Source organism: Rana temporaria, chromosome 2 (assembly GCF_905171775.1).
Source record: "Rana temporaria chromosome 2, aRanTem1.1, whole genome shotgun sequence".
NCBI classification, from domain to species: Eukaryota; Metazoa; Chordata; class Amphibia; order Anura; family Ranidae; genus Rana; species Rana temporaria.
In genome coordinates, this window is record NC_053490.1 from 241,481,927 (window position 1) to 241,507,244 (window position 25,318).

The 25,318-nt window shown below is 42.6% G+C and overlaps 1 protein-coding gene across 3 annotated transcripts in view; it reads right to left on the reverse strand.

The window, feature by feature from the left end:
• CLIP2 (CAP-Gly domain containing linker protein 2) overlaps nucleotides 1–25,318 on the reverse strand; it is a 172,954-nt gene that overhangs the window by 49,720 nt on the left and 97,916 nt on the right. For all 3 annotated transcript variants that reach the window (XM_040336701.1, XM_040336703.1, XM_040336702.1), the window contains exon 4: nucleotides 9,606–9,730. In XM_040336701.1, coding sequence (XP_040192635.1) covers nucleotides 9,606–9,730 — 125 coding nt within the window. The remainder of the gene's footprint in view (nucleotides 1–9,605; nucleotides 9,731–25,318) is intronic.

The window sequence follows — 25,318 nt, forward strand, 5'->3', positions numbered from 1 at the left end:
ACACACGGCCGGGTTTCTCGGCAGAATTCAGCTCTGAACCGAGTTTCTGGCTGAATTCTGCCGAGAAACTCGGTCGTGTGTACAGGGCCTCAGAATTGTCCACTTTTCAAAAAACATGACATGCAATAACAGCATACTTTATAGCGGGGGTCTCCAAGCTTTCTAAACATAAAGACAGTTTAATGACTTTCAGGTTTCATAGAGCCAGGCTGTGGCTAGTGGAAGTAGAAAATGCCCTGTCATCAGTGGGAGTAAACAACGCCCCATCTTTGGTTTTAGTGGGAGGAATAGTGCTCCATTGTTGGCATCAGTGGGAGGAATAGTGCCCCATCATTGCTTTTAGTGGGAGGAATATGCCCTGTTGTTGGTATAAATAGGAGGAATGGTGCCCCATCATTGGGAGGAAAAGTGCCCCCTTGTTGGTGTCAAAGGAAAGAATAGCACCCCATTGTTGGTGTCAAAGGGAAGAATAGCACCCCATTGTTGGTGTCAAAGAGAAGAATAGTGCCCTATATATGGTATCAGTGGGAGGAATGGTAACCATTATTTGTAGGGGAGGTGGGAGTTTGCCCCCTATGGGAAGGTTAGGTAACCACAGCCATTTAAATAGTTCTCCACACTTCTGTTCCTAAGGCGTCTTCATGTTCAGAGCCAACAGACACTGTAAACTGGCCTCTTTTTTTTAGTCTTGAAGGACCCAGTAGTGAATTTTTACTGAACAAAACATGCTTTATCTCAATACAGAGTTTATTCACCTCCAGTGACCATACCGACAAACAGTGCTCATACTTCTATCACACTGACTCCAAAAAGAGCAACCGACATCCCCAGCAGTGTTTATGTCCTCGACCATAGACAGTGCTCACAAATGTCTTACACAGGGTGTAGAAGCTCAGCACTGAACTTCAGAAATGAAAAGTGCAGGAGTGTTGTAATGGGCATAAATATGGCAATGCAGTGGCACTGCGTGTGGTAAAATCTGTTATAAAAAATTTCAAAAATAAAATCTGGTTAAAATTGGTTTGCCTGACAGGCCTTAGAAAGTCTTATAAAGTGATCTGTTACTGGACCCATAAATGACTATTGCGGGGTAATACTTATAACACCCAATACCAGCTACATTGGATCTGCTGCTTTAAATCAATATTATGTTTATTGGCACAATATTGATTCTGAGTAAAGTTTATTTAAGAACTGTAATAGAGCTTACTTATGAAATATCTCTGTACTAGGGTTACAGAATTTAAGCATTGGGTCCATTTTGCCTAAAACAGTCCTTACCGAGCTCTAGCTTCTGTGCAGCTGTTCTGTCACAACTCTTCAAATATCTCCGTACTTCACGCACTGTCTTTTTGGACTTTGCATACTGTCAGTACTAAGCTTGACACAGCTGCACTGTCCCCAAAGGCAGCATCTGTTATAGTTCTCTCTACATCGCCCTGTGTCCACACTGCCTGCACTCTCCCATCTCATTGTCTGCACTGTGCTCTATTCCTGACTTTGCTCTCCAGAGCCACTGATAGAAATCATCGGGCTCCGTACAGCCTACCTGTCAGGGGCCCCCTGCAGCCCCACCCCTGGCCCCTTCTTCGGCCCCACCACTGGTCCCGCCACATGTCCCTTGAAACAAAGTGCAATGCTGCTAATGCCATAATGTGCTACTTGCAGAGATAAGAATGCCATCCAAGCTGCCAATGCCATAATGTGCATGTGCTACCTGCAGAGACAATATAATATCCATGTAGCAGATCTTGTCTATATCACCCCCAAGCCAGCGGTTCGCCTTACTGCTTCTTCTCCAGTCTCAGGCCGAGTGGAGAACACAGCTGAGCATCATGAGCGGAGGAAGATAATTCACTCCGCCAGGGAAGGCAATATGCAGGCCGGGATTTGAGCCAAGAATAACATGCGGAGTGGGCGCATAATTGACATGCGCCCAAAATAGAACTAGTTCTTCCCACACACCCATCGATACAGAGGGACCCAGAAGGTGAAAAAAAAACCAGATAAGTTAGGTGGGGGGCTGGGGGGGTAGCTTGAAATCATTAGTTGGAAAAAGACTTCAATTTTTTTTTATTATGCACTCTGTTCAGATTGCCTGTGCCCCCTTGCTGAGCCAAGGACGTTGGGCCCGGTACAACAGGGTCGGTTGTACTAGCTCATCAGCAGCCCTGTTGCTTTCTATGCCTCCATCTGCTTGCCATACAAATTTCTAATCGACTGTTATACCAACTAAAATCACTGTACAGTGCATCTGAAAAGTATTCACAGTGCTTCACTTTTTCCACATTTTGCTATGTTACAGCCTTATTCCAAAATGGATTAAATTCATTATTTTCCTCAAAGTTCTACAAACAAGTTTTACATTGTTTTAATTCAATCTAATGTAATTGCTTTGTTACCATGTTGATATCATCCTATTCGCTATGTTGCTAACATACAATGCTACTTTCTGATTGGTTTGTATAACAGCCTATTCGTACTGCACCATGTTTCAATGCTGGATTAGTTTTGTTCTTACTGGTGCACACAATAAAAACTTTAAATTAAAAAATAAATAAAAAAGCTACAAACAATACCCCATAATAACAAAGTGATGAAGTTTGTTTAAATTCTAATCTTTGCAAATTTATATATATATATATATATATATATATATATATATATATATATATATATATATATATATATATAAAAAAATCACATGTACATAAGTATTCACAGCCTTTGCCATGACGGTCAAAATGGAGCTCAGGTGCTTCCTCTTTCCACTGATCATCCTTGAGATGTTTCTACAACTTTCTACAACTTGATTGGAATCTGTGGTAAATTCAGTTGATTGGACATGATGGGCCAGATTCTGATTTAAGATACGCTGCCGCAAGTTTGAGAGGCAAGTGGGTAATTCACAAACCACTTACCTCCAAACGTCTTGCAAATCCCCCGGCGGAATTCAAATTCCGCGGCTAGGGGGAGTGTACTATTTAAATCAAGCGCGTTCCCTGCGCCGATTTAAATGAGCATGCGCCGTCCGCAAAATTTCCCGGCGTGCATTGCTCACTAGTACGTCAGTGGTTTTGACGTGAGCGTAACTTGCGACGCGCGGGTTTCTGAATCGGCGTACGCAAACGACGTAAAAAAATTCAAAATCGACGCGGGAACGACGGCTATATTTAACATTGGCTGCGCCTCATAGAAGCAGGGGTAAGTATACGCCGAAAAAAACGCTACGGAAACGTCGTAACAAACTGCGTCGGGTCCGCGTACGTTCGTGAATTTGCGTATCTCGCTGATTTACATATTATTCAGCGTAAATCAGCGGGAACGACCCCCGCGCCATTTTCAAATTGAAAATAAGATCCGACGGTGTAACACAGTTACTACACCTGTCGGATCTTAGCCATATCTATGCGTAACTGATTCTATGAATCAGGCGTATAGATACGACCAGTGTAAGTCAGAGATACAATGGCGTATCAGGAGATACACCATCGTATCTCTCTGTGAATCTGGCCCGATATGTACATGTGATTTTTTCATTTTTTATTTTTAATAAATTTGCAAACATTTCAAACAGACTTATTTTACGTTGTCATTATGGGGTTTTGTTTGTAGAATTTTGAGGAAAATAATGAATTTAATCCTTTTTGGAATAAGGCTGTAAACATAACAAAATGTGAAAAAAGGTGAAGAGCTGTGAATACTTTCCAGATGCACTGTAAATAATTGGTCATATCACCTATCACACTGACTTATGCCATTGAATATAATCTGCCAGCGATTAAAGCAGAAAGTTTGGCTAACGTAAGTTATTAAAGATGCAAACTTTTTGGACAACTTAGATCCCTTCTTCGGGTTTCTGTTACATTATTTGAATATTTCACCAGCTCTCACTGTATATATTATGTCACCAACTGTCACACCAATTTATAATAATATAGATAAAATACATATATAATCTGTAACCAACTAATACACTGACTGATCTTACTGTGTATAATCTGACATTAACTGATGTCACTGTATTTATCAGCAATTGTCATAGCGATTGATGTCATTGTACAGTATCTTCCACTGACTGTCACAGTGACTAATGTCATTTTTTTATAATCTGTCACCAATTATACCATTGAGTAATGTCACCATATATAATCTATTACTAGTTGCCACACTGAATAGTGTCTCATGACTGACACCAATGTCACTGTGTCACCAACCAATAGAAGTACCTCCATTTGGGCACAAGATATTGAACCATTTATCCAGGGGACACCTTTAGAAGCACTGCATCTTATGATATGGACAATTTTAAAAGTCCATAGAGCTACTCAATCAGGTTTGTTTTCTATCAACGATGTGGCCTTCTACGGAAATGTTGTAAGGACATTCTACATTTCTGACTGGGTCCATTGTAAGTTATTTGTATTGTTTAATATTCTCCTGGCTGCATTAGTGTGGTTACCTTTACAGTTAACTTTGGAGCACAGTGATGCTCCATTTCATATAGGTAACATTTGTGCTATACAGGTACATGTTGTACATGAGCATAATAAGCACTGAAAAAGATACATAGGCATGTAACAATGTTAACATCAAGTAAAGGATACTGTATCCTTGTATATGCTGTAATCATACCATGTAACAAACAGAGAGTAGTGTGTCTGCGTAGTTATAATAAAACTGTCCATTAACAAGGTGATTTTTATAGGAATGTAACTTTACCAGCGGTGTTGTGTTTTTTTTATTATTTAAAAATGCTAATTTTTTTAAGGCAATAAGCATACAGGGAGAGAAAAAGATATCACAGTTTTTAGCACACAAACAAAGGCAAAGGCAAGTAGGAGCCAACTGTTCACAGGAACTTGGAAAAGCTATCTTTATCCCATATCTTCTTAATTAGTGGGACATCCCATGGTCTCATAGGTTATCCTATGTGTTACCTTGTTGACCAGTGTCTTTCAAAAGCTGATATCTAGATTAGCAATAGATACTAGAAAAATATATTTTCAAGTGCATATGAATAAGACATATAAAGTTTTTTTTGGGGTCACACTGAGATCAAGCTCCCTAAAAATATAAAGGAGGCCCACTCTTGGACACAATCATTGGAAACTATAAATTTGTGAACAAAGGGGTAAAATTTTAGTTTGGGCCCAAAACAAACGGCAATAATTTTCATCCGCCCTTTATTTACACATTTTAAACCAGTAAACAGGGGTGAAAAAACTCAATGAAAATACTGAAGTTGGATTACATACCTCCCAACATTTTGAGATGGGAATAAGGGACACCTACTAACAAATGTATGTAGGCATAGGACATGCCCACCTGCCACAAAGGAGAATTAACCCCAAAAAAGGTTAATTAAATCTATAAGGGCTTTTTTTTTTTTTTTCACCACTGCTATTCCTTTATATTGGCTTTTACATTTTTCAAATGCAACACTTTAGAAATTGGATGAAAATTTAGCTCTGCAAAACAGTTTTTGAAAAATAAAAAGTGCATTTTATAAACAACTATATAGATCAGACCAAAATGAGGGACAAATGAGGAGGAAAGAGGGACAGAGGAACATTGCTCCAAATCAGGGACAGTCCCTCGAAATCAGGGACAGTTGGGAGCTATGGATTCGCATACCCCCTCACTGAGATAACTGTATTGAAATAGAAAGTAGAGAACTACTTCAATCTCTTTTCAGAAAAAATATGAATATTTGTGTATCGCTGTTCCTTAACTCAGGACAACCAGGAAGATTTACCCTGCAAAAAAAAATCTGATTTGATTGCAATCCAAGGATGAACACATAGGCCCAGATTCTCAAAGGACTTACGACGGAGTAGCGACATGTACGCTGTCGTAAGTCCGAATGAGAGCCGTCGTATCTATGCGGCTGATTCTTAGAATCTGTTACGCATAAATTTGGCTAAGATACGAGCGGCGTAAGTCTCTTACACCGTCGTATCTTAGTTGCATATTTACGCTGGCCGCTAGGTGGCGCTTCCGTAGATTTCCGCGTCGAATATGCTAATTAACTAGATACGCCGATTCACGAACGTACGTGCGCCCGGCGTAGCAAGATACGTCGTTTACGTAAGACATACGCCGGCGTAAAGTTACCCCTCATAAAGCAGGGGTAAGTCATGTTAGGTATGGACGTGGGAAACGTACGAACAGCATCGTGTTTTACGTCGTTTGCGTAAGTCGTCCGTGAATGGAGCTGGACGTAAGTTACGTTCACGTCAACTAGGCATTGAGCGGGCGTAATTTAATTTAAAAATCGGGTCACGATACATTAACATAAAACACGCCCACACTAGCCTACTTTGAATTACGCGGGCTTACGCCGGCACAGTTACACTACGCCGCCGTAACTTTGGCCGCAAGTTCTTTGAGAATACGTATCTGAGATACGCTACGCCCGCCTATAGATAGGCGCTTTTTTGAGAATCTGGCCCTTACCCTCTATACCTGTGTGGGGAATGCACTGGAAGATGTCTCCATTCATATCAAAGTGGATGTTCTAAAATAACCGCTCTCCATCTGACATTCAAATTATTATTTATCAAGCACTATGAACTGATCATTCTCCTCACTACTAGTATTAATCAAGATGTCTCTCAGAATTCCATTAGGACTTCACGATCTCTTCAAGGTTAAAATCCAACAAACCCAACATTACAACACAGGAAATCTCTGGAATATTTCCACATAAACGTAAACGTACAGTACGTGTTAAACTGTCAGCCTAAATGACACGATATCCTGGATATTTGGTCAAGAGTGCAGGTCATAGTAAACCATCTGTTGTCTCCACATCTGCCCATTACAACACTGACTTTCCCCAGAAGAAAAGGCCACCTGCACTGCATACATCACTGGCTACTGTAATGAGAGTGCGCTTTTTGGAAATCTGTGTTTACAAACACCATACTCTGGGTTCTAAAAAAAATAATATCCCAGCTGTTCTGGGTTTATGTCAAAATCATCTGCATTCTGTCTCTTTTTTGGATCCGCTAATGCTCTTGAAATGGCCAAGTATATGAAAATTAGCCAGCTGGCTCAGCACTAATGTTCCATTCCTTGTTCTGATTCCAGACTTGAGGAATGTCAATTAGACAAGTGGATGAGGTCACCAAAGTTTTGGATGACCCCAACAGGGGCCTGGCAGGTGCTTAACCACAAACTGTCATGAAATGCACATGACAAGCTAGATAAATAATATGTATAACATAAATATATAAATACCCCTTTACAGTTTTAACTTATTTTTTTTGAATGTTACATTCTGAAGAGCAAATCCCGCTGTGCTGACAGCTGGGTTAAAGTACAAAGGCTTTAAGAAGAATGTGAGAAAGCGGCAGATAAAGCCAGAGCTAAACTGAGAGAAATGCTTGAAGGCTATCTGGACTAGATAAAAATATATGGAAAAACATTTAAAAGGGGTTACTGGAACACATAATTAGCATACCCTATTAGGACTGGAATGGATGCTAGAAAACACCCTGGAAATTGTTAGTATTTTTGAAGCGTAAAGGACAGTCATCATTATTTCATGAGGTCAGATATGTTTTAGTTAGAGACTGTGTATTAAATTTTAATTACTTCCCAGTGTCTCTCCATTGAATCCATTTGTAAAGCAGCCTACAAATCCCATACGCCTCTCATGTTTATAGTTATGCTGGCCATCATTTTTAGGATTTAAAGTAACTCTTTCCATATAAAATACTAGAACACCATGACTAAAAAAACAAATATATCCCCTTGTGAGAGAAACATACTTCTCAATCCCTGCAATTCATAAAGCGTGTCATAGACGCATATTAGAAATCTGTCTCCTGTTTGAGCTACAATAGGCAAAATTGCAATAGATTCATCAAATCAACATGTTGTCCATAGTCAGTATAGAAGGGCACACAGCCAATTTTGGCACCATATAAATCCAAATAAAAGATATAGCCAGCGGTCCTAAAACACTGTGCATTAAAATGTTTATTTTGTTTTATATGCTAGTTAAATGTTTTTCATTGATTTAAAATGGAAAATACTTCATTTGGCCACTAGATGACACTACATATCACACACATTTCCAGTAGGTGAACTGCTATGCAAATGTTTTGATAAATACACCCCCATAGGGTTTTGTTTACTGGCTATTTTGGATTCATGTAACTAATTCTGTTGCAAAACTGCCTCAGGCAGAATTTTCTGCTACACAGAACTTATGCATGCAACACAATTCATTCCACCATGAAATACTCCCACTTTTCTTATCACCAACATTTTCTGAATTGGTAACACACGTCTTAAATATCAAGTAAACCGTTGCACAACTGGCTCAATACATTTTAATAACACCCATAACTCCAGAAAAGTATTGCAATTGCTTTATTGAATTGCCCTTCAATTACTTTTTTAGCCAGCTTTAGATTGCAAACTATTTTTAAAATCAATAATGACACCCACAGCATACTTAAAGCCCAACTTGCAAATTGCGAGAAAAAAACTTGCAGTGGGACCCCCATGGTCTGTAAGGATTTAATGCTCATTAACTCTAGGGCTAGAGGAATGAGGCATACTACTTGCCTACTCCTTGCTTTGGCAGGTTTCTCCATCTCTACAAAGGGGTTCCCCAATGCTTCTTCTCTAAGATGCTCCAGCTGGCTGTTACACAATGACGTCAAACACAATGATGTCATCAAATATAATGCAGGGCCAATGGCTCAATAGCCCTACATTGTATGTGAGGATGGTGCAGGACTGCCCACAATCCAGAGATAAGGAGAGTTCTGGCGCCTGCCAGACAGAGGAGCAAGAATAATATGACATCTTATTTCCCATCCCCAGAGTTAATAAGAATTTAACCTTGCAGTGCAGGGGGTTCCACTGCAAAGGTAGTTTTCAAAACAATCTGATTGTACAATCTCCTTTACAAGATTTACAACATCTAGGTAATATGAGGACACACCTAAGCCATTCATTCAATTTGTATCAAATCAGGCAGATCTTTGCACTACATACCTTGTTTCCCCCGAAAATAAGCCCGGGACTTATAATTATTTTGGCAACAAAAGACACAGTAGGGCTTATTTTTGGGGTAGGTCTTAACATGTAATGTGCTTTCTTCTCTCCCTACCTGAAAGGACACAGTGCACAAATCAAGGTCCATAAATACATGGATGAGCGAGTTTGGGGTGGAGGAACATGACTGGCCTGCACCACAACCCAATCGAATACCTTTGGGATGAATTAGAGCGGAAACTGCGAGCCAGGTCTTCTTGTCCATCATCAGTGCCTGACCTCACAAATGTGCTTCTGGAAGAATGGTCAAACATTCCCATAGACACACTGCTAAACCTTGTGAAAAGTCTTTCCAGAAGAGTTTAAGGCGTTATAGCTGTAAAGGGTGGGCCAACTCAATATTGAACTCTAGAGCCTAAGAGTGGGATGCTAAAGATCATGTGTGTGTAAAGGCAGGTGTCCCAATACTTTTGGTAATAAGAGTGTATATTAGGCTCAGGCAAATTGGGAGACCTGAAACAAAGCCTGAATGTAACATAATAAAACCCAGAAATGCAATCACTGAACTGTTAGATAACTATTTATACCTGGTGCCAGCAACAGCTCCATCATTCTTTCCCAATGGCTCATCCAGTTCCACTCCGCACCATTCTCCCTTTGCAAAATCTGTCTCTCCAACATAGCGAACAACGCCCGTCTTTGTTCCACCAACCTGAAAGGTAATATGCATGCATGTAAACCAGGAAAAGCACAACATGGTCACTGTATACACTACAATTCATCCCGGAAGAGACAGATACAATTTGGTGATGCCTGTTTACAAGCCCTTATTATAAAAGGTATCACAATGGAAAAAAAATTGTATAATATAGTATATCTAACCTATTTATCATTCAGTGTTACAAGACAATCTATTTAAACTGTTTCATTCATTCGGTGTTTAGAACATTATTTTCCACTTTTAAGGGCTACTGCACATAGGTGCCAAAAAAAAAAAAAACAACCGTCAGAAAGCTCCTACAAAAAAACATTTTTACCTGCATATATACATATAGAATTAAGATGCATATGGGCAGCTATCAATGTTGGTGAGCATGCTGCTACAGAATCTGCATACCTGCGAACTTTCTGGGTCTAGCCCGGCAATGCTGATTTTTTTCGCTTTAATTACTGGCCCACCTCAGTTATTCTGATTTCCATCATTGTTTATTCAATTCATTCAGAATTACTGAAAGCCAAGGCCACTAGCCCACTGCCTAGTGCAACCCAGTGAAACTTTGCTCATGTTTACATTTCCCTTTGGCCCTGAATGAGTAATTTACTAGACATTTATGGTGGCATTGGCACAGAATGACCTTGGCCTTCAGTCATTGAGTTTATTCTAGGGGGAAATGTAAGGGGCAGATGTTCTGTTAAGTGGAAATGGCCACAGTGGTGGGCTCCATTCCCTAGTACTGGAGACTGGTGAGTTGAAGTGAGCGGGTTATTTCATCGGGGTAATGTCCATTTATGCGTTATACCCATGTATGTGTAAATGTTTGTACATACATTTACATGCCTACCGTGTAAGATACATTCAAAATCAGACAATTGTTTACATTAGCTTTACACAGCTCAATGCTAAAGAGGAATACTCTTGAACTGCTGAACGCATCGGATCAAAGCCGGAAATACTGCTACAGATCAGAATATAATGTTTTATACGCCCATGTGCATTAGCCTTAAATGTTACTTGAACAGTACTTATCTGCTACAATAAAATGATTGAATACATGTGAACTTCATGTTGACTTCACAGCAGGGCCGGCCCTACCATGAGTCCCAGTGGGTCCATTGAACACAGGCAGCACTTTGAGAGGGGCAATAAATTGAACCATGGCCTCCTCTACTTCTCTTCTATTTACCCAGCAAATTGACGACCAAGATTTTTTTCCCAGCAGTTTTGTGTGTTATGATGACAACTGACCCCCGGCCACTCCACCTGCCCCTATACTACCCTAGCCCACCCCTATACTGCCCTAGCCTGTCTATATACTATGCTAGCCTGTCTATATACTACCCTAACCTGCCCCTATACTACCCTAGCCCACCCCTATACTGCCCTATCCTGTCATTATACTACCCTTTCCTGTCAATATACTACCCTAGCCTGCCCCTATACTGCCTTAACCTGTCCATATACTACCCCAGTCTGTCCATCTATTACCCTAGCCTGTCTATATACTACCATAGCCTGCCCCTATACTACCCTAGCCTGTCCAATTACAACCCTAGCCAGTCTTTAAACTACCCTAGCCTGCCCCTATACTACCCTAGCCTGTCTATATACTACCCTAGCCTGTTTTTATACTACCCTAGCCTGCTCCTATGCTACCCTCCCTAGCCTGTCTATATACTGCCCTAGCTGCCCCTTGGAATTGAGCATAACGGTATGTCATATAATTTTGCATATAGACAAGATGCTGTTCCATGTAAATCTGATTTCCTAATAAATTACATTTTAGTTTTAATTATCATGATATAAAATAATGGATGTGGGGGCCTTTTGGTGGGCTTTTTTTTGGGGGGGGGGCAGCATTTCATTCTTGGACCCAGGCAGCACCGTGTCTTGGGCCAGCCCTGCTTACAGAAAGGTCTCTACTGGATGGATCAGTGTTCTGGTGGCACAGGCAGCAGGAAAGGGTAAATACCTTCTCTCCTATTTTGCAGGTATAAGCATTTGTATTTATTTTTCATGACAGGGTCACTTTAAAGCTGAAATCTAGGTAAATCAGTTAAATACTCAGCTGACAACTCACCTGCCAAAGGATTTATAGTTCTATTCAGCCAATCTTGTGACTGAGAAGTATAACCAAAGAAAAGTGTTCATATCCAACTAACAGAATTCATTTAACCCACAACAGAAATATAAAAACTGTAATCTGTTTCAATAAAACAATGAAACCCTATGTTTTCACAAATCCTTTCCTGTATATGAACTGAACCATCAGTGAAAAACGTATCAAGAGTAGTTATTTTCATTTAACTCATGGCTACATTTACCATAAGGCCCTTGTGAGACAGTGCCTAGGGCAGGGGAGTAGGGGAGGTAGTGCCAAGCCTCCAAATTTACAAAATAAAGGCAACTACTTCCTTATTCATTCTTCTGCATATAAAGCAAACTGCATACTGTCTCCAATACAACATTGTAGTATTAATTCTTATTAAAATAATCACATGATCCAAAAGGCAAAAAGGACATAATCATTCAGGGGTGCTGAGGGCATCATGACATCTAAATAGAGCCATGATGTTATTCATAAGAGACATTATGAATATGACTATTACTAAAGTTGAGAGTTATTAGGGTTCATTTACTAAAACTGGAGCGTGCAAAATCTGGTGCAGCTCTGCATAGAAACCAATCCGCTTCCAGGTTTTATTGCTAAAGCTTAATTAAACAAGCTGAAGTTAGACAGTGATTGGCTACCATGCAGAGCAGTGGCGTTGCTATGGGGGTGCGGGCCACGGATCTTAATGAGCACCAGAACAAGTAGATATGTCACAGCAGCTTCCCTCCCCCCCCTTACTGTGTCCTGCTGACCCTACTGTACTTTGCCATCCTCACACCCTGCATCATGTGCTTTCCTGACCTCCTGTACTGTATAATACATGCTTCGGACTCCTGCACTTCACCCTGCTGACCCCTGGCCTCTGCCCTGCTGACCACATCCCCTGCCCTGCTAATCCCAGTCCCCTGGCCTACTGACCCCTCTCCACTGCCCTGCTGATGCCCATTTCTTTCTCCTGCTGATGCCTACATACTACTGACCTCCAGACACTCCCTACATACTATGGCTCTCTGCACACTGTCCTACATACTACGGCTCTCTGTACACTGACCTACATATTACAGCTATCTTTACACTGCCCTACATCCTACTGACCCCTGTACACTGCTCTACATACCACTGACCTCTGTACACTGCTCTACATACCTCTGACCTTTGGACAATGTTGTACATATCACTGACCTCTGGACACTGCTGTACATACCACTGATCTCTGAAAACACTGCAGTACATATCACTGACCTCTGGACACTGCTGTACATTCCACTGACCTCTGGATACTGCTGTACATACCACTGATCTCTGCACACACTGCTGTACATATCACTGACCTCTGGACACTGCTCTGCATACCACTGAACTCTTTACACTGCTCTACATACCACTGACTTCTGTACACTGCTCTACATACCTCTGACCTTTGGACAATGTTGTACATATCACTGACCTCTGGACACTGCTGTACATACCACTGATCTCTGAAAACACTGCAGTACATATCACTGACCTCTGGACACACTGCTGTACATTCCACTGACCTCTGGATACTGCTGTACATACCACTGATCTCTGAAAACACTGCTGTACATACCACTGATCTCTGCACACACTGCTGTACATATCACTGACCTCTGGACACTGCTCTGCATACCACTGAACTCTTTACACTGCTCTACATACCACTGACTTCTGTACACTGCTCTACATACCTCTGACCTTTGGACAATGTTGTACATATCACTGACCTCTGGACACTGCTGTACATACCACTGATCTCTGAAAACACTGCAGTACATATCACTGACCTCTGGACACACTGCTGTACATTCCACTGACCTCTGGATACTGCTGTACATACCACTGATCTCTGAAAACACTGCTGTACATACCACTGATCTCTGCACACACTGCTGTACATATCACTGACCTCTGGACACTGCTCTGCATACCACTGAACTCTTTACACTGCTCTACATACCACTGACCCCTGTACACTGCTCTACATACCACTGACCTCTGGACACTGCTCTACATACCACTTACCTCTGGACACTGCTCTACATACCACTGACCTCTGGACACTGCTGTACATATCACTAACCTCTAGACACTGCTGTACATACCACTGACCTCTGGACACTGCTGTACATGCCACTGACCTCTGGACACACTGCTGTACATTTTACTGACCTCTGGACACTGCTGTACATACCACTGACCTCTGGACACTGCTCTACATACCACTGACCTCTGGACACTTCTCTACATACCACTGACCTCTGGACACTGCTGTACATATCACTGACCTCTGGACACTGCTGTACATACCACTGACCTCTGGACACTGCTATACATGCCACTGACCTCTGGACACACTGCTGTACATTTTACTGACCTCTGGACACTGCTGTACATACCACTGACCTCTGGACACTGCTGTACATATCACTGACCTCTGGACACTGCTGTACATACCACTGACCTCTGGACACTGCTATACATGCCACTGACCTCTGGACACACTGCTGTACATTTTACTGACCTCTGGACACTGCTGTACATACCACTGACCTCTGGACACACTGCTCTACATACCACTAACCTCTGGAACCCTCTGTTTTATATACCACTGACCCCTGTACACTTCTCTACATACCACTTTCTGCTGTACACTGCTCTACATATTACTGACCGTGAACGTGCGCTGATGGCCTGAAACTAGCCTGCCCAGCACCCTGCAAGGCACTGTGGCAGGCTAGACAGGAGAGAGGCCAATGCGCTAACCTGCCCAGTGTCTGCTGCTCTGTCCTGCTCCTGCTGTTACTCCGCAGCAGTAGAACAGAGAATTGAGGCAGGCTAGGGGGGGGAAGCCACGCCGATGTGCTAGCCTGCTAGCATTCAGTATTATAAGGGAAAACAATTATTGGGGGGGTGGGGTGACACCATGTTTTACCGCACCAGGTGACGCCAACCCTAGTGACACCACTGATGCAGATCTGCACCAGATTTTGCACTCTCCAGTTTTAGTAAATCAACCCCATATCCTGCCCCTTTTATTGCACTGGTTTAACTGTCCCCTGATTTCAGCTGGTAGACACATGGCTTCCTGGCCTGGCTATTTACTGCAGGTTCATATGAAGCACGTGGTCTCATGAAAACAGGAAACACTGATTGCTCATTACAACTGGATCCAGCAAATATTTAATAAAGGTGGTTGTAGTGTTTTATCAAGACATAACACACTGTATACTTGTTAGTGTAAAATGATGCCTATAATTACCATATCTCAGATCTTTTCTGGCCGGTCAGGTGACCTCCAGTCGTTCTCCTCCTCTGCTCTAAGGGCTACATTGGGAGGAGTCCTCTGACGTCAGTCGGGGAGGTCACGTGACCCCTGTGCTGCCCGCTCAGTCCCTCCTATTGTAGACCTTAGATCAGAGGAGGAGAGGCGCCAGATGTCAGGTGACTGGCCAGATGAGATCTGAGGTAAGGTAATTACAGGCATCGTTTTACACTAACCGGTACACAGTGTGTTATGTCTTGCTAAAAGAGAGGGTCTGCCAGTAATATTTATTTAACTTTACTGCCAGCTACTAATAGCGGCAGGAGGAGAGGGGAGGGGCGGCTTATATACACAGGAGCTGACAGGCAGGGAGTGAGGGGGAGAGAGGAGAGCAGCAGGATGACGTAGGCACGTAACCTGACCATGGTATCATGGATCAGCAGCAATGATTACGGTGGTCAGCACACACAGGGGGAAACAGGAATAGGCAGGATCAATTGTTTTTTTACAGCATAGAGAGGGATAGATTAGACAGCACAAGCACTATGCTGTTTGATCTGCTATAAGGGAACAGGATCTTCTTTTTTTTGGTTACAACTACTTTAAGGCCCCTTTCACACTGGGGCGGTGGGTGCATCGGCGGTAAAGCGCGGCTATTTTTAGCGGCGCTCTACCGTAAATTTTGCGGCGCTATTTAACCCCTGCTAGTGGCCGAAAAAGAGTTAAAACCACCCGCAAAGCGCCGCTGCAATGGGTGTACACACTGCTCCTTCGATGCTGCTAGCAGGACTTTTTTTTAGCGTTCTGCCAGTGCACTGCTCCAGTGTGAAAGCCCTCAGGCTTTCACACAGGAGTGTGTGGAGCGGCTCTTTCAGGGCACTTTGCGGACATTATTTTTAGCGTTATAGCGCCGGCAAAGTGCCTCAGTGCGAAAGGGGTCTAAGTTTGTGTGGGATTTCGCAAAGGAGATTCAACTGATTGACCGATACATGTGCCTGCTTTGGCCCCTGGGAAGGCAAGATGGCAGTATCTAACACTGCAAAGTCTTTAAAGAGCAACTGCAGTCTGCTCACATAATTTGTAATAAAAACATTGCAATTCTGAAGCTTCCCTCCAACCACTTTGCATATTATTTTATATATACTGTGATTCTGTACTTGTCAAATATGCTGCAGAAATCTCCCTTCACTGAGTCTGTGTCAGGTCATCTGAGGCCAGGTGGCAGATGTACACCGCTAAGCTTGTGGACCCTTCGGCTGAGTGCTGTGGATGGAGCTTTGGATGGTTCAAAAAAGCAGTTCAACCTGAGCACCGACACGGATTGAACAGGGAGCTAGAGCATAAGAATCCCCAGGGCGCAGAATCTAAGACCCAGCAGGTTTTTACCAGGGCCTCTGATGGTGTGGATTGACTTCACTGCAGCTGACTCCAGGTCCCGGCCCCCAGGGTCTCCCAGCTCACGCTCACGGCTGGCTCTGGTGGATGGAGAGGAAGCAGCAGTACAGGGCAACAAGGAATAGTCAGAAGGACAAGCCAAGGATCCAAGTAACAAGCAGACAGGGATGGACAGGAGAACACGCCAAAGGTTGGGGCTACAAGCAGACAGGGATAGTCAGGAGAACAAGCCAAAGTTGTTAAAACGTAGTGCACACAGCAAGAAACACACAGGGATCCTAAACACACTATTGCTCAGGCATGGCTGGCTTGCCGTGCACAGTGTCAAAAAGTGTTTCCTGTTAGACATGCAGGTGTGTTAAAGGGGTTGTAAAGGCTCGTCTTTTATTTTCTAAATAGGTTTCTTTAAGCTAGCGCATTGTTGGTTCACTTACCTTTTCCTTAGACTTCCCTTCTAAATATTTTCTTTCTTTGTTTGAATTTCTCAATTCCTGTTTCTCCTCAGTAAGCTTTCCACCATCATCTGAGCGGTGGAAAGTCATTTAGAACAGCTTACTGAACACCTTACTGAGGAGGAACAGGAAGTGAGAAATTCAGACAAAGAAAACAAAGAAAACACATTTTTTAGAAGGGAAATGGAAGGAAAAGGTAAGTGATCCAACAATGCACTAGCTTAAAGGAACCTATTTAGAAAATAAAAAACGAACCTTTACAACCCCTTTAAGCTGGCACACAGACCAGAGGTAAGCAGACAGAAAGGGCATGAAACATTACTGCATATTCATTACAGTCTGGCTGCAACCATTTTAACTGTGGCGCAGCTGAAGCTACTGCCTGTTCACTTTCTAGATTTACACAGACACAGAGGCACACCTCCAGTTCTGCATTCAAAAACATTAAACAGTTCTGTGGCTGTAATGCATCCTAGCCAGCTGCTCTTTAACTTGTAACTCAAATGTGTGAGAGTAGGAATATTTTTATGACTGTTTAAAATATTCTTTTTGGAGCAATGTTGTCATATTAGAGTTGACTTGGAAATTCCATGGTGGAAACTTTTACACAGATACATCTCTCCACCAATGTGCTACTAAAGTGCTATTATTGTTAAAGCAAATACTCAGTTTTCATGAGGTACATTTAACTAAGAGGAACATAGGGCCAGATTCAGGTACAAATGCAGCGGCGTAACGTATGTCATTTACGTTACACCGCCGCAAGTTTTCAGCGCAAGTGCTTGATTCACAAAGCACTTGCCTGTAAACTTGCGGCGTCATAGCGTAAAGCCGTCCGGCGCAAGCCCGCCTAATTCAAATGGGGCCTGTATCATTTAAATTAGGCGCGTTCCCGCACCGAACGTACTGCGCATGCTCCGTCTTGAAATTTCCCGCCGCGCTTTGCGCGAAATGACGTCGCACCGACGTAATTTTTTGAACGGCGACGTGCGTTACGTCCTTTCCTATTCCCGGACGTCTTACGCATAAAAAAAAAAAATGTAAAATTCAACGTGGGAACGACAGCCATACTTTAACATGGGCTGTCTATTTTTACACCACCTAAATAGCAATCGCAACTTTACGACGGGAAAAGCCTACTAGCGACGACGTAAGAGGATGCGACAAACGCACGTACCTTCGTGGATCGCCGCAAACAGCTAATTAGCATACCCGACGCGGAAAACGACGCAAACTCCACCCAGCGGGCGCCGAAGTATTGCATCCTAAGATCCGAAGGCGTACGAAGCCGTACGCCTGTCGGATCTTAGCCAAATGCCGTCGTATCTTTGTTTGAGAATTCAAAATAAAGATACGACGCGGCAAATTTGAAAGTACGCCGGAGTATCAGCAGATACTACGGCGTACTTTTTCTGTGAATCTGGCCCATAGTGTCGATTCTTCATAATATTGCATCCCGTACATACTGTGGGACACTGGAGTCTTTTCAGCCTGGTTTGTAAGTATAATTATTCAGCTATGAATTAAAGTGCCTCTCAGAGTTTCTTAAGTGCATGCAGCTTAAATATATGTCTGGACAAAATAAAATAAACACATTCAATTTATCTCTCCAATACAGACACATTTGCCCACATTTTGTCTCTTTTCCTTAAAGAGGACGTAAACCCTGATGGATGGGTTTTACTATTTTGCTCACTGCAAACCCTGCAAATTAAAAGCATAATGGGCTAGTATGTGATGCATACTAGCCCATTATGTGACACTTACCTGCAAACAAATTCAGCGCTGTTCCCTGTGCAGACTGCATACATCTTCTTGTCCCTCTTCCCTCCGGCTCTGTGATTGGCTGGAGCTGCGTGACGTCACTCCCGCACGTGCACGCGGGAGCTGCCGATAATGGCACAGCCTAACTGAAACAACAGCATGACGGGCCATTGCTTCAGTGCGCATGCACGAATGACTTCGGCACATGCAGATACAGGGGGATATCTCATAAACCGTGCAGGTTTAGGAGATATCCAGGGTAGCTACTGCTAAGCCTTATTATAGGCTTACCTGTAGCAAAAAGTGGGTTGTAAGGGTTTACAACCACTTTAAGGTGGAGGGGCACTTTTTTCGTTTTAAGTCACTGTGGTTCCATTGAGAAGAGGATTAATTTCCTTAGTATTGATCAACATTATGCCATTTAACGGAAAAATTCTCTGCATTGATTGGGACTTTTTAGTGCAGCTTTTCTTTTCCGTTATAATTTATTGTGTGTATCTCACTTCAAGCTGGTGATTTGTTTTCATTAAATGTTTTTATTTTATTTTAGTTACAATTGTCTTGTTAAACACCTAGCGCGGTTTCTTTGCCTAATATATATATATTTTATATGTACACTTTGGAAGCATAACAGCTGCTCATTTTAGTCATGCATATTTTCTTTATGACCATTAAGTCAGGGGAATCATATATTATTGCTCTCCCCCAACATGCCAGCTATGATATTATGGAAAAGAGAATGCACTTGACTGTTGAATGCTAGAAGATCCTAAAAACAGCAACACAAAAAGGCATATTTATCCTTGTAAGCAGTGGCGGCCCGTCCATAGGGGCGCCCGGGCGCCGCCCCCCATCACACAGTCAGTAAAAAAAAAAAAAAAAAAAAAAATTTTTTTAAATCTGTCCCTTTAAGAATTTTTTTTCCCCAAAAAAGGGCCTTATGTCCGCGCGCCGGACGCCGGGAACAGTCCTTTAGGAGTAGCGCCACGTCTGTGCAATCACGGGATTGCAGACGCGGCGCTACATTGGCACCAAAAATATGCCTTTGTGGCGCTCTCCATCGCGCCACTTGCTTCTGGCGCGATGGAGTGTATTGTTATGGCCGGGCGGGTGCATACACTGTCTGTGTGCACCCGCCCGTCTCTGTGCTCGTTCCGACGTCACTGGAAAAACCGGAAGTGACGTCGGGTCAGCTCGAGCTCACTGCGCCCGACCGAGGAACAGGTAAGCCTGCCTGTCTCACAGCAGCATTCAACCCCTCCCGTGATTTCCATTATCGTATGTCCACATTCGTATTTGGTGGCCGCCCGGCACCCCCCCCTCCCCCGCGTATTCAAAGTTTTTTTTCTATTTAATACTCGGCGGCCCCCCCCCCCCCCGCTTATTCATAGTCTTTTTTTGCATTTACTATTTGTCGGCCCACCCCCCCCCCCCCCCGCTTATTAAAACTCTTTTTTTTTTTATTATTCCACCCTCCACCCCCCCTGCTTAATCCAATTTCTTTTTTATATATTTTTTTATATTTTTTTAAAATATTTTTTAATATTTAATATTCAGGGAAAATAATGCCAGGCAACAACCCACCCCCCCCCCCATCAATGTTTTTTTTTATTTAATATTAGTTAAATATATTAAGATTATTAACAGTTTATTTTTTATATTTGATTCAATTTAGCATTAAGTATAAAAAAAGTTTTTTTTTAAATAACTGGGGGGGGGGGGGGGTGGTCTGGTGGGGTAGTGTTACCGCCCGCTGTAGTGTTACTTGTGCTGTAATGAATTTTTACATAGAAAATAAATGTTGTTAATAAATGGGTAAATGAATTATAAAAAAAAGATTTTTCCAATAACGGTTATTAAAAAAATCTTTTTTTTATAATTCATTTACCCATTTATTAACAACATTTCTTTTCTATGTAAAAATTCATTACAGCACAAATAGCGGGCGGTAACACTACCCCACCAGACCACCCCACCCCCCCCCCCCCCCAGTTATTAAAAAAAAAACTTTTTTTATACTTAATGTGCAGGGAAAATATCGGCCGTCAACACCACCCCACCCCCCGCTTGCAAATTGTCCTGCGACTTGGGACTGGAAAGTTGCAGGATAAGTTGGACCCGATGATTTCCAATGAGAACTGTTCATATCTGTGCAACTTTGAAGTAGTCCCTGCATTACTTTTGTCCCACTTTGATGTGACTTGAGGTCCATAGACCTCCAGAATACATAGGCATTGCTTCAAATCGCTGCAAAATCGCACCAAAAAATTGTGGCAGAATCTTGCGACTTTCAGGCTAATGCAGTCTGAAAGTTGCACAATTCTACTGCAATTCTGATGTGACTTAAAGCAATGCCTGTGTATTCTGGAGGTCTATGGGACCTCAAGTTGCATCAATGTGGGACCAAAGTAATGCAGGGACTACTTTGAAGTCGCACAGATATGAACGGTTCTCATTGGAAATCATGGGGTACGACTTGTCATGCAACATTTAAGTCCCAAGTCGCAGGACAAGTAATTCCTGCAGTCTCTGGTAATCTTGTGCAGTATGTCCGCAGTCTCTGGTAATCTTGTGTAGTATGTCCGCAGTCTCTGGTAATCTCCTGCAGTATGTCCGCAGTCTCTGGTAATCTTGTGCAGTATGTCTGCAGTCTCTGGTAATCTTGTGCAGTATGTCCGCAGTCTCTGGTAATCTTGTGCAGTATGTCCGCAGTCTCTGGTAATCTCCTGCAGTATGTCCGCAGTCTCTGGTAATCTCCTGCTTTATGTCCGCAGTCTCTGGTAATCTTTTATGTATGTCCGCAGTCTCTGGTAATCTCCTGCAGTATGTCCGCAGTCTCTGGTAATCTCCTGCAGTATGTCCGCAGTCTCTGGTAATCTTCTGCAGTATGTCCGCAGTCTCTGGTACTCTTGTGCAGTATGTCCGCAGTCTCTGGTAATCTTGTGCAGTATGTCCGCAGTCTCTGGTAATCTTGTGCAGTATGTCCGCAGTCTCTGGTAATCCTGTGCAGTATGTCCGCAGTCTCTGGTAATCCTGTGCAGTATGTCCGCAGTCTCTGGTAATCTTGTGCAGTATGTCCGCAGTCTAATCTCCTGCCCATTTCGAGTCCTTCATTACTAACAGTGTCATATTTTAGTTTGTTTGCACCGATCTGTAAGGCTGCGCTATATACCATGATTTGTGATGCTGGGGCTATATACTCTGTGCTGTGACGCTGAGCTGTATACTCCTGACATTGAGTGGAAGCAAGTGGAATACAGGGGACGGAGTGGTGGATTCTATAAGGGGTGTGGCTTATGAGAAATGGGAGGGACCAAATGTGGAAGGGCGGGGTATTGCGCCCCCCCATCATAAAACTTCACCAGCCGCCACTGCTTGTAAGCATGTATACCAAAGAAGAGGCAGAGATATGACAAATGAAATAGAGAATACCAGGAGATGTGTGATAGAGACTGAAGTGCATTTCACATGCTATAGCAATTAAGACACAACTGTTCCACAAGAAGGCTAGTAAAAGTAAGCTGCTTAGGCACACCTGCCACATACCAGTATGCAGTGCAGATGAGATGTGATCGTGTGCCATTACACAAAGCAGTGGGATGTGCTTAAAGTGGACCTTTACCTATAACACTTTGATAAAAAATAATGTTCTTTAGCAAGGAACATACATTTCACATTAATAATTATGCTACCAAAATTAGTGTGTGCTGTAAATTTCCTTCAGTATTGCCCCCGTTTCTTCTTGCTGGAGGCTGCCATTTTGCTGAAGCCCAAAGCCACTGAGCTGAAGTAAATCATAAAGCAGAACTAAACCCCATGGATTTAACAGTTTCAAAAAAGCTACATTCCTGGAATTCCTATCTGTCACATTTACTTGTGCGCTTAACCAAACTGTCAAACCATCAAATATTTGGTGTCATAACTGATCACATGTGCAGCAACAAGGCAGTTTTGGATAAAACAGAAGCAGCTTCGTTTGCTCTAAAGCATGGGTCTTCAAACTACGGCCCTCCAGTTGTTCAGGAACTACAATTCCCATCATGCCTAGCCATGTCTGCGAATGTCAGAGTTTTACAATGCCTCATGGGATGTGTAGTTCCGCAACAGCTGGAGGGCCGTAGTTTGAGGATCCCTGCTCTAAAGGATAGGAGGGTTTAATTCCGCTTTAGGGCTGTCACCAGATCAGCCTCTACAAATTCGCCATTGCCTAAACGTGCCTAAAAATGGAGTGCAACTGAGCATGTGCAGAGCAGGATGAGACAGTGTATTACTGGATTTTAAACAGCATAGGTGCGTATTTTTAACATTTTACATAGCTATACCCAGGGCTCAAGTCCTGCGGGAACGCGTGGGAACGGAGTCCCTGCACTTTTTTCACAGCAGGAACGCAGTTCCCTTTGCAGGACTAGAGCAGCCGAGCCGCCCGAGCCAATCCTTCACTAAGCGGCGATGCCCAGCTCAAGTCGCTGTTAGGGGCAGGCAAACCTTAGTAATCCTTTATGTTACTGGCCGCTTCCTGTATATGGATTCATCGGGTAGTGTGCGGGTATTCCGTCACTTCCTCGATGCCGCAATGTCTCCTGGGAGCTTTTGTAATTGTTCCCGGGAGACATTGCGGAGGTCTGCCGCGAGTTATCGCGGGATTTAGAAAGAACTTGCTTGCTCCTGGGAACAATGACAAAAGCTCCCAGGAGACATTGCGGCATAGAGGAAGTGACGGAATACCCGCACACTAACCGATGAATCCATATACAGGAAGCGGGCAGTAACATAAAGAATTACTAAGGCACAGTGGATCGGAAAAAAACCAAAAAACATGCGGTTTAGTAATTATGCATATGAGCGTATCATTTTTTTTTTTTTTTTGGTGGGGGAGGGGATCTTGGGTGGGAGTTCCCACACTTTTTTCCCCAGGACTTGACCCCTGGCTATACCTGCAAAAGGGGCCAGGCTCAAGTCATCTAGCAGGACCTAATTTTCTGACTAAAATTCCACTTTAAGCTCCTGCTTCCTGTAAACCAAGAGGTCAAAGACTAGGTTCACGGGGCTCCTGTAGTGTAGGGTGGAAGAGCATTATACATGACTGGTTTGCTTTATAAATCATAATAAACATCTCTACAATAAATATTTTCAAAGGTTTTCATATTTTAGATTTTAGTTCTGTTCATTTCCCTCATGTCTTCTAAATCCATCTGATTTTATTACTCAGGTCTCTATATAAGCCATTACAATAAATATCTGAATCTTATCAGAAATCAGACGGTATTCTAGTAGCATAGCAATAGAAAGTGATAAGGTTTGCATTGCTGTCTTATCTCTGCTTCCACAAGCTGTCAAAAGGAAGACTGGTGTTAATGTGTTTGTGGCAGCACATGAGATTAATAGAAATTATACCATAGATTTGAGTGAAATAATAACTACTACAAAGGAAAGAAAATCAGGAGTACGAAACATGAAGGGCATAGATTTTTTAGATTAGTATAAAAAATGTTGGTTAATACGGAAAACAGAAACAGAGGTTGGAAAAAAAAATGTAAGAAGATTTATGGTATGTGACAGGTAGAATCTTCTACTTGCTGTCCATTAATAATAATAATACACCCCTTCTGCATATGCAATTTTGCAGAGACCTTGTCTTATTTATTCCTTTGATTGAATATGTACAACATACAGTATCTCACAAAAGTGAGTACAACAATGCAACCATCAGTCCCTCCAGCCAGGGTACTAGGTGTAATCCTAGACTCTGACTTGACATTTCAGCCACAAAACCAATCATTGTCAAAAGTTTATAGAATTCACCTCCGTAACATCTCTAAAATTCACCCAATTTTAACAAATTAACCACCAAGCTCCTCATTCACTCCTTCGTTATCTCTCGCCTTGACTATTGCAACTCCCTTCTCATTGGTCTGCCTCTCCATAGGCTATACCCTCCTCAGTCTATCATGAATGCTGCCGCCAGACTTATCCACCTTGCCAACCGCTCAGTGTCTGCCAACCTTCTCCTCCAATCCCTACACTGGCTCCCAATCGCCCAGCAAATCAAATTCAAAATACTAACCATAACATACAGAGCCATTCACAACTCTGCCCCTAGCTACATCACTAATCTTGTCTCCAAATATCACCCAAACTGTCCTCTCTGCTCGTCTCAAGATCTCCTACTCGCAAGCTCTCTCGTCTCCTCCTCCCATGCTCGTCTCCAGGATTTCTCCAGAGCCTCTCCCATTCTCTGGAACTCGCTACCTCAACCTGTCTGGCTATCCCCTACTCTTGCTACCTTCAGACGATCCCTGAAAACGTATCTCTTCAGGGAAGCCTATCACGTCTCCAACTTTTACCACTTGCATTAACTCATTCCCCACAGTTACAACCTTTTGTACCACCTGCCCCACCATATTAGATTGTAAGTTCTTCTGAGCAGGACCCTCTTAATCCTCTTGTATTTTATTGTATTATAACTGTATTGTCTTTCTTTTATATTGTAAAGCACTGTGTAAACTGTTGGTGCTATCAGAGGACCCTCCCACATTTAAGGAATAGATTGCTGCAGTTGGGAATATGCTTAGAAT